General features: G+C 41.8%; 1 protein-coding gene across 1 annotated transcript in view; it reads right to left on the reverse strand.

The window, feature by feature from the left end:
* The window catches only part of PLCXD3 (phosphatidylinositol specific phospholipase C X domain containing 3), a gene marked incomplete at both ends in the record, with an annotated part of 167513 nt that extends 156737 nt beyond the window's left edge, over positions 1 to 10776 (reverse strand). The window contains one exon of the mRNA XM_080719173.1: positions 10674 to 10776. Within this exon, the coding sequence (XP_080575299.1) occupies positions 10674 to 10776 (103 nt within the window). The remainder of the gene's footprint in view (positions 1 to 10673) is intronic.
* Between the last annotated feature and the right edge of the window lie 537 nt (positions 10777 to 11313).

An 11313-nucleotide genomic window follows, 5' to 3' on the forward strand; every position in this document is an offset into this window, starting at 1 on the left:
AACTCCTAGAAGAAAATAGGCAAAAACTTCATAGATAATTCCATGAAGTCTTAGTGATCACTTTTTAATATGACACCAAAAGTATAAGCCTAAAAGCAAAAATGGTTAATTTTGACTACATGTAACCAAACTGCTTCTGTGCAGCAAAGTAAACAATCAACATCATGAAATGGCATTCTGTGGAATGGAAAAAAACACTTGCAAATCACAGATCTGATAAGAAGTTAATTTCTAAATACAATTCCTCGCCGGGCGTGGTGATGCACGCTTGTAATCCCAGCATTCGGGAGGCTGAGACCAGAGGATCGCAGTTCGCGGACAGCCTCAGCTCCTTAGTGAGGCCCTCTGAAACACAGTGAGACCCGGTTTCAAAATAAAGAGACAGGAGGTTAATAGGTTTGAGGCTAATGTATGGTTACTTGGCAATACCCTGTCTCAAAATAAAAATTAAAAGGGGAGTGGAGCCGGGCATGGTGGCTCCCAGCATTCTAGAGGCTGAGACAGGAGGATATCGGTTCATGGACAGCCTTAGCTACTATTTAGTGAGGCCCTCTGCAACTCAGTGAGAACCTGTTTCAAAATAAAGAATAAAAAAAATAGGGCTTGGTTGTAGCTTGGAGGTAGAATGCCCCTGGGTTCAATCCCCAGTAAACCCCCAAAAAAGGAGATTGAGGGTGTAACTCAGTTGAAATGAGAATCTTGAATCCATGACTGCATTTCAGTGTTTATTACAGCATTATTCACTGTCTAAGTGTCCATCAGTGGATGAATAGATAAATAAAATATGGCATATATGTACATACTCATTATTATACAGCCATAAAAAAACAGGAAATTCTGTCATCTGTTTCCACTGATATGGACCTCAAGGACATTGTGCCTAGTGCAATAAGCCAGTCACAGAAGGATAAACAATAAATAGCATATAATTCCATTTTTTTCTTTTGCAGTGCTGGGGATGGAACCAAGGGACATTCTACCTCTGAACTACACCCCCAGCCCTATTTTTTATTCTTTATTTTGAAACAGGGTCTCACTGAGTTGCAAAGGGCCTCACTAAGTAGCTGAGGCTGTCCTCGAACTGAGATCCTCCTGTCTCAGCCTCCCAAATGCTGGGATTACAAGTGTGTGTCACCACGCCCGCCTTACATAATTCCATTTTTACAATGTGTGTAAAGTAGTCAAACCCCTCAAGGCAGAGGATAGAAAGGTGGTTGCCAGAGTCTGCAAAGGGGGAAATGCGGGGTTTCTATCGAATGGATAGAGTTTCAGTCATGCAAGGTGAAAATTTAACAATCCACCATACAACATTGTACTTAGAGCTAGTAACACTGCATAGTACATTTAAAATTTTGTTAAAAAAGATAAGTCACATGTTATGGGATGTTACCCCAATTCAAAAAGTAGGATAAGAAACCAAAGGAAGAACATGTCTCAAGAATAGGAATGTGGTGGGTCATATCAGACAAGATGATAGAGACAATGACTGGCCTGGGAAAAATGCAGATCACTGGCAGTCCTAATAAGAACAATTTTAGTGCAGTGGTGGAGAAATAATGAAATGAGCATGGGATTATAGAAAAAAAGAAATAACCTGAAGACAGAAAGGATATTTCTAAAGAGAGGATATTTTCTACAAGGGAAATAGTGCATTGGTTACAAAGGCAGCAAGGAGGATTTTTCTTTCTGTAACAGTGGTGTTATAAACACGTTTGTGTGCTGATGGGAGTGATCTCAGAGAGGTAAAAGAGAAGGACAACTGAAGGGAAGGGGTAGATAATTTAAGAGTAAACTTTAAGGAGATCTGAGTGGTAGGATCCAGAGCATGGTGAAGAATCTGCATTATGGTCGGAGCAGGTCCATGTCTTCCCTTTATCTAAATGAAATCCAGAGTATACAGAATAGGTCTTGTGGACTGGTGGACACAATGACGGGAAACAAACAAACAAAAAAATTCTAGTGTGTTTGCATCTGTTTTTTCTTTTTTTTTTTTCTATGCAAACATGTTAAGATGAGCCAGGCGTGGTGGTGCACGCTTGTAATCCCAGCATTCGGGAGGCTGAGACCAGAGGATCGCAGTTCACGGACAGCCTCGCCTACTTAGTGAGGCCCTCTGCAACTCAGTGAGATCCGCTTTCAAAATAAAGAATAAAAAATAGGGCAGGGGCAGTAGCTCGGAGGTAGAATGCCCCCGGGTTTTATCCCCAGACCCGCAAAAAAGTTTTTTTAAATAAAAAATAAATAAAAATAATGTTAGGATGATAAGTTTAAATGAGGTGGGAAGGAGATTTTTATTTGAATATGAAGAGCGATGAAACTGTTGTCTCAGAGATGAGGAAAGTGAATTTATTAGGTAAGTATAACAAGATGCTCCGGCAGTATTAAAAGCCCATTTAAAATGCGTGTTCAGAGGTAGAATGCCCCTGGGTTCAGTCTCCAGTACCACCAAAAATATATATAAAAATAAAATAAATAAAATTTATGTTCAGAATGTTCTATTGAGATCAGTTATCCAGTCCATATAATTGCACTTCAACAAATTTTGTCCACTGACATTTTCTGGAATCAGAATGGAGTAAAAGTGACTTGGGATTTTCCCAGTAAGTAGAATAAGGAAGAGTGAAACAAAAACAGTGAGGGGCATCTCCAAGGATGTGACTCTAATTGTGGTCCAAAAAATAAGACTTGGTAAGAAGAGAAATGAGCACTTCCCATGGCATTCCATTGTCACGGCATCTTTACATCTAATTTTGTCTTGAGAAAGGCCCAGCCATGGGCCATGCAAGGAGTGTGGTCAGGGTAATTCTGCCTAAGGCATTTCTGGTCCTCACATAGCCACAGGCGTGTGTGGCCTGAGACACACATTGAGGTAAGTGCCCATTCGCCCATCAGGACTCCTTCAAGTGCATTCTTCTCTTCACCACAGAACAGGCTAGGAGAAGGCCTGTGGGAAAGCTTCACAGACAGCTAAGATTAACATTCCTCACGACCCTCTTTCTTTCATGAAATAAAAATTCTGCAAGTGAATTGAGGGACCAAATTATTGTTTACAATGTTGACTAAGTATAAACATGACTGCTTCATAAAAATTAACTCGCAGGAAGAATTCTACTATATAAAACATAATATTAGCTGGTATTTAAGATAAAGCATTGTAAGAGCTCCCCACTTCCAGGATCTGTGACGAAATATGGAAACATAACAAGAGCATGTCTAACAAATCCATGGGCCATCTGGTTCTGTACCTGATCTCCGGAGGTGACTAATCCTGGAGGCTTCTTAAGAATGTTTAACCACCTTCCCCTGCCCCTCTCTTCCTGACCTATCCTCCTCACTTAATCAAGCATAATAAAAGCATATGGTGCTGTACAAAGATTTTGGCAACAGAATTCTATCTAAATTATGGTAGGTTTTCCCTTCCTTTTGGAATATACAATTTAAATCCTTTTCTGGACCCCAGTCTTCTGAGGCTGATTGTAGCCCTAACCAGAACAGGAAATATAAGAGAATATATTATATGCTTCTTGAGCATATTAAATCCCATATGAATGTGTCTAGAAGATCCCTGAGTGTCCATCATGATAGCATGCTTTATTGTTTCCAAAGACTGATATTTGTGGGTTAGAGACATCTTCACCGGTGATAATAGGTAAATTTTTGAGGAAACAGAGCTTACCTTCTCAAGCAACAATAATCAAAATGTGTATGTGTGTATGTGTGTGTGCTCACATGCATATGCAATTTAAACATTTCTTAAAGGATCAGAACCTCAATTATTCTTAGAGATTATTTTAGGTATATCAGATTATTTGGCTGACATATAGCATCAAGATGACATACTTACATAGTATCGGGATGCTTGCAGATCTACTTTCAGGGGAAATCAAAAGGCTTCCTGAGAAAGGAGGCTATCTTAAGAGAACGTGGATATATACACATGCATACACACATGCAAATGTACCCGCACATGTGTGTACAGATCCACACAGTATGCACTAACATCAAGAATAATGCAAAGTAGAAAACTCTATCCCATGTATTATCTTCTGCCTATACCTCCTATACTCACTTAAGTCCCAAGGCCAAAGACTATCACAAAAATCAATAAAACAACAGCAGATGGATGGGTTTGGGCAGCTCAGGCTTCTTCAGTGGTGATAGCAGAGTCAGCAGTAATAGAAGTGGGCATCAGCAGCTTATGTTGTGGGGGACCCAGCTCTGGAAATCCTTCACTCGTGTTAGACATTAACATCCTCAGTGTTAGGCCTCTGCACACACAGTTTAGATAGTGGTGGGCTTACTGTGATGTTTTGAGTAAAAAACTCTGGAAGCACAGGCTCTCAATATATCAAATAATCAAAGGTAAAAAAAAAAAAAAGTCCTCAGACTTTCTCCAAAACAGAAAAGAAGAAAAGTGGCAGAGAGCACTGGTAGCCCCAAGGACTTGTTTATAGACCATATTTATAAATCCATCCAAAGACTTTTAGAAGTATTTGGAAATCCACTAAGAAGTATTTTAGATGATTGAAACTGACAATTACTATGACTCTAATTGGACTGTTGGGCTGGTAGAGTATAGAGAACCACATCTTTTATGTCAGTGTGTCTTCATCTGTTAGTCTTCCCTCATAAATACTCCTTATTATTGATGACATATGGCATTTAATAGCCCCTCGTCTTTGCAGTTCACTTTTTCTCTTCAGATTGGGTGGGGTTACAATTCTGTGAAAGAAAATAAACTCTAAGTAAGGGTATGGGAGATTTTCATATATGCATGAAGTACATGAACCTTAACATGTAAACATTATGGTATCCATTTTCCCACGTTTAGAGCTGTGTGAATGTGCAAACATAGTGTCTAGCTATTTTAAGATATTTATTATATCAAATAACTGAAATTCAAATGAGTAAGTTATAACTACATTTATACATGTTTCTATTCCATGTAGAGACATACTTCAAATAATGAGGTGTGTTGCAAATACAAAGAAGATTGATCATTTTTATATCAAAAAACAATTTACTGTTTACTTTTGCTTTTGATGGTATTCTGATGTGATTATTAGCACATTTTTTTGCGTTCATAAGGCCGCTTTTGCTTAAAAGCCATATTGAAAAGCCATATAATCAAACGATTCAACCTGCAACTTATAAATGTAACAAAAGTATCTGAGCCTATACACAATGAGGAAAACCAAATGGAAAAGGAACCAATACAGGGATGTTTCTTACATTGGCATTAGTGTACAGCAGCATCACTGGATGGGCTGGTTTTAAGTGCTGTCAATGGCCCATATCAATGAGCATGAGGAATTTAAAGAAATAAGAGGCAAGATTTTACATTTATCACAGTGACCTAATTTGAACACTTAAGTAGCAATTAAATAACATTTACTGCTCAAGGTGCATGATGAACTGTAATGTCAGTTATCAGAAATGTTTCTAGCCTGGGCCATTAGCCTTGAGTCAAATATAAGGTTCTGGCTTTAATCCTGCTTATAAATGTGAACACTCATGGATGGCCTAATAGAAAGAACTTAATAGAAAGCTGTACATTTAAATTGTCTTTGCCACTTACTAAAAGGTCTCCCTTAGAGGAGTATTTCTCACACTATATACATCTTTTGATCAGTTAGAGATTTTATGTGTAAAGATATATATATATATATATATATTATATATTCATATATACATATATATGAATCTGCTAGGGATCTTATTAAAATATAAATTGTGACTACACTAATCTGAGAGATGGGGTCTTAGGTGCTACATTTCTGCTATGTTCCTATGTATGTCCATGTTGCTGATCCCTGGAATAATTTTGAGTAGCAAGGCCTTAGAATATTATTCATAACACATGTGAAAATCACATGTATGCATAGAAAGCATTTTTGGAAATTGTAAAATATATTCCACTTTACAATGATTGGCAAAATTTGGGTATTTAATTCAAATCCTAAGAAAAATTCCTAGTAGACCAAATATGTTTCAGATATTCTTCAGAGGAGAATGGATGTGGGGGCGGGGGGAGATGGAGAAAGGTTGGCTAGTTTCAAGTTAGATGAGAAAAGTTCTGGTGTTCTATTGCACAGTAGGGTGACTACAGATAATGATACTGTATGCTATATTTCAAAAAGGCTAGTAAAAAAGAGTATCTTGAATGTTTTCATCACAAAGAAATGATAAACAAAGCCAGGCATGGTGCCACACGCTTGTAATCCCAGCCTTCGGAAGGCTGAGACCGGGAAGATCGCGGTTTGCGGACAGCCTCAGCTACTTAGTGAGGCCCTCTGCAACTCAGTGAGACCCGGTTTCAAAATAAAGAATAAAAAAATAGGGCAGGGGATGTAGCTCGAAGGTAAAATGCCCCCTGGATTCCATCCCCAGAACCCTCCCCCCAAAAAATGATAAACATTTGAAGAGATGGATATGTTTAAGGTGATTCAAGCATTACATAATTTACACATATAACAAAAATTTACATGGTACCCCATAAATATGACAAATATACAAGTCAATTTAAAAATAAATTAAAAATAACCAAAAGAAGATATTCTTTAATTTTCCCTTTATTGCAAAATCAAAAGTAAACTGTCAATTGAAGAGGCAACAGAAGAGGAATGTTTATTATAAATGATTTTCTGGCATTTTTGCCTTGAGAGATTAATTTCTATCATGCTGTCCTAACTAAAAAATATGAAGAAACTGTCTTCTTTTTCTTAGAAATTAGTACCTAGTGCCAGACTCATTCCATAGATTGTCTCATTCCAATTAAAATATAAATAGCAAATTACAAAGAGAAGAAAGCACACAGTTGGCTTCAGGAACACAGGAAACAACAAAACATGGCTCCTGCAAGGCAATAAATTAAAAGTAATAAAGGTTGGAGGCAGAGCGTTAGTGCTTCCCTAGCATGTGCAACCACTTAATGTGCAAAAAATTCAGAGTTGGCTAAATGTCTAATTTCCCTAAGATTGTACCTTTTCATCACCGTTGGCATTTTCTAAAATAAATGGACAAAATTCACACATATAATCATTGACTTATAAAGCATTTCTGTATTCCTTGTCCAAAGTATAATCAACAACACCCCATTCAAGAAATCATACATTCTCTTTGAAGTTCCAGCCTACAACATTTCGGCCAATTTTTTTATTATTGCACAGTTTGCTGCACTATGCGTAAAATATTTCCACCATATATCAGAAAATGCATAGCGGATCCCTCTCAGGGACTAATAAGCCCTTTCTGAACTTTCAGGTTTGGGAAAGAATGGCTCCCAGTCATAGACCTAGTTTGCCAATGCCTTCCTTGCTGCTATGGCTATGACAGGTCTCTTTTCAATGGATTTGAAGCCACCATGATTATAGAGTTGGAATTCTGCTTCAAATATGACAAATAGTCATCAGACTCACCTTTACCTGAATATTATACTTTCTCTACATGCTTTCACCCCTGTTCATCCTCTTTCACTTGCTTGTGATTGGAGAGAAGCAGCATTCATAATCCAAGATGTCATGGTTAAACAAATACACATGAATAAAAACTTAGTTTGCTTTCATCAGAAAGAAATAAATGATACATGAGGCTGCAATTTGAGTAAACATCCAGGTGTTCTACCAGGATCATTTCTTTGAAAAATAAATTGAAAGTAAAATTGTTAAAAGAATCCCACTATTATGTATAATCGTAATGCAACAACAAAAAATTCTATATGAAAAAAGTAAAATTACTAATACCAACTCCTCACTTGATTCCTCTGCCCAGTCAATACCAACTCAACATAGCCATTTAAATGACAAACGACACTGAGAGCCTTAGTTCTGAAAGCATTCAAGACGCAGACACCTGAGAAATATTTAAAGATGTGAGAACTGCAGACGTGGTGTGGGCAGTATCACACAAGATCACACTTTCCTCTCATCCTGGGCAATTTGGGTCAGCTGCCCCAAGTAGGTGGCCTCGTAATTAGGCAGCTCTTCACTCCCCAGCTGCTTCACCTAAGAAAACCTGAAGCTCTGAGGATGACTGAGCAGCAGTTCCCCTCCACAGAAACACTTGCGCGATACACCAGGCGTGGTTTTAAATGATGGAGATAATTGCTTAATTCAAGCTGTAGCAACTGGCCAAGTAAACATGTAGCAGCCAGGAAGCTATTAGCATGATTTTAAGGCAATTATTCCATTAGTGTTTAATAGTTCCCAATTAGTCTTCTCTATCAAAGTTTGAATGTCTTTTTTTCCTCCAAAAATTCTCAGTGTCGAGTAATGCAAAAAAAGGCACGAAGCCCATTTTTAATCCTGGCTTCATAGATATGGATCTACCTAACCTATAGTATCATTGGGATATTCAGGAGTATAGATTTGGTTAAATACCGTGTGTGTGTGTGTGTGTGTGTGTGTGTGTGTGTGTGTGTGTGTGTCTCAGAAGTGCTAGGAGGAGAACAGAAGGTTTATAGGAGATCCACTTTGAATAGTGTGCTAACAGGAGTTGGAAAGCAACAGAAAATTGACCAAAATATCAAAATCTCTGACCTCAAGTTTCCCCTTTTGTCTGCTAATGCCCAGTTTCTGTTCTCCTCGTTTAGGTTAGTACTTGTTGCTACTGAATCATTCAGACACAAATCCCAAAGCCTTACTCCCAAAAATTCTTAGGAGTTTTCCCCTAATATCCTTTTTAGGGGTCAGATGGTTGAACTGTGTGTAGGTCACTTGCCTACACTGAGTTTCAGGTTTGTCATCTCTATCATGGAGAACATGGTACAGCAATATGTACTTAGCAGGGTTTGGGGAAGGACGTGAGATGTGTACATACCAGAGTACTGAAAAGTGACGTATTACAGAAATGTGTCGTAGATTCAGAGGTGGTGTCATGTCATTCCTCAGAACTCGCTATTCCAACTCGGGCTCTTTACCTCTCTGCATCTCTAGAGATCCCTATCAGAAAGCTGGCATCTCAGTCCTTGCCCTTCCTACCTTCTGTGTGACTCAGAAATCTGTGTGTATCAACGCACTTGGGTAGATCATGTGAAAGCAAGTGTCTAAAAAACAAATTAAAAGGAAGGAAGAAAAGGGGTGGGAGCGCTTGTGGAAGTGGGCGTGGAATTTTGCCAACAAAGCTGTGTACTTTCTACTGTCTCCTTCAAAAGAGCAATCCCCAGGCGCACCAGGTAGCAGAGAGTGGAAAAGCTGGGCTGTTCTTTTCCTTGGGGAATCTCTGGGCTCTTGGGAATTATCTGTTGAAGGAGAGCTAAAGGAGACACCCTCTCTGGGGACTGCGCTCAGAGGGCAGTCTGTGACTGTTGTAGAGGCCAGACTTCACCAGACTAACACGACCACTGAGTTGTTATTGGTCAATTCCACCGCTATTGTTTGGCCCATTTGAGGATTTTCAGGAAAAAACCTTTTTCTCTGTGTTGGGGATTGGGGGCTTTTTCTTTTCTTCTTTTATGTTTCCTCTTAGTAGCTGAGAGGGGGCGCTGGATGGGGTAGAGCAAGAGTAGGTAGACCAGAAGGTTGAACTTAATAACACACGCAGTTCGGTCTTTGGGCAGGAGGCGGACTAGTCATCAATAAATTGCCCTTTAGGCAGGTGCTAAAAAGATCAGGTGTGTGCTCCCTCGGTCCATGTGCATAGCCAAATAGGAGTATGTCCCGGCTGTCATTATTGTAAAGCGTCCTGAAACGACCCTCCCTCCTGGATACCTGAGCTAGGGACCGCTGCGTGCTGCCGCCCCAGGAACCTGCCCAGTCCTCTAGTCCAAGATGCGCGCGCTGTAGCCAAGCCTCTTGATAACGCGAAGTCCCCTCCTCGCTTTGTCCACCCTTCCTTTCTTCTAGGCTGCCTGGACACTGGCATGGTCACCCTTTCCCCACGATTTGCCTATGAATGCCACCACCCATCTGCCGCTCCGGAGCAGCAAACGCATGTCTGTAAACGCTTGCTTTGCTGACCCTGGCACCCTGCGTTGCTAACATGCACTTGGACCCAGCTCCAGAAGGTGGCCGCTCGGCCTGGCGCTGAGGGTCCACGCGGAGGGATCAGGACACGGCGCCCTCTGCTCCTCGCCCCCTTCAGCTCTCGGTCAAGGGCAGCAACCACGGCCGCCACCAGTCCCTGAACTTTCATCACTCTTCGGGAAGCGCTTTGTCTTTTTAAAGGAGACTGGGGACGAATATTAATGACTGGAGCAGGTTCTAACCGAGAATCCATCAAATCTGCTCAATTCCGTGCGAAGGATGGACTTGGAGGTCCTCGCGCGGGAGCCGAGCTCCTAGGACAACCGGCTCACGCTCGCCGAGCACGACCACCCCACAGACCCAGAAATCTCCCTCCGCCCCCCAGATTTGCAGGGAAAGTCCTGTGAGTGGGCGCCAGGCGCCATCCTGGAGCCCAGCGTCTCCCCTGCCCCAGTCCTGGTGCACACAGTGGCTTCAATAGTCCGGGGGAAGCAGTCACCTTGACTCCTGGCGCCAGGGTCCCCAGAGGTTTGGGAAATGCCGGGAGGCTCCAGGCCACCCGACCCGCGCTCGCCCGGCCCGAGACCCACCCCTGAAGCCGAGTTTCCCTCCCGCGGGCACCGGGACAAGTTCCCACTTCGTGGCAGATAAAGCAGGGCGGGGCAGGTGGAGCTGTGCGGAGCGCGGGGCGAGCAGCTCTGCGCGCCTTACCTGGGATGGCTAAATTGGTGAGGGGGATGCTGTGGATGCTCTCCGGCAGAGTTGCCATCCAGTCGGCGAATTTCAGCTCTTTTTTCCCCTGAGACGAGGCCATCGTGCCGTGCCGGTCGGTGTGCTGCGAGCTGGTCCCTGTGCTCCCGGAGCAGGCTGGCAGGATGCTGCCGCTAATCCAATGTTTGCTCCAGCCCCGCTAGAGTTTACACTCCGCTCTGCGCCACACCCACAGGATGGCGCAGACACATGCTAATTTTAATAATTATTCAAAACACCCCATGCTCCCTTCGTGCCTCCGCCAGACTCAGCCAGAGCTTTTGTTCGTTCCTGACGTCCGTGGCGCTCTGCTCTCTGCTCTCCCCTCCCTCCCGGACTCCCTCCACCAGTCCTCTCTCCTAGGCTAGGCGTCTCTGCAGTGTCCTTTGGCTTCTTATTATTATTTTTTTAACTTGATACGTCCAGCTGCTTTGCCCATGGTCTTGCTCTGTCCTTTGGTGTGTCTTCCTGGTCCTTTTGGTATAAACGTCTTGCGGTTGAACCTAAAACCCTGGTCTACTTTGGGACGCTCTTGCCTCCTGAGGAGCTGACTGTCATGCTGGCTTTCAGGACTTTCCATTTTTAGTCAAGAGCCTTCCTT

The sequence above is a fragment of the Muscardinus avellanarius genome (assembly GCF_963383645.1).
Source record: "Muscardinus avellanarius genome assembly, chromosome: 1".
NCBI classification, from domain to species: Eukaryota; Metazoa; Chordata; class Mammalia; order Rodentia; family Gliridae; genus Muscardinus; species Muscardinus avellanarius.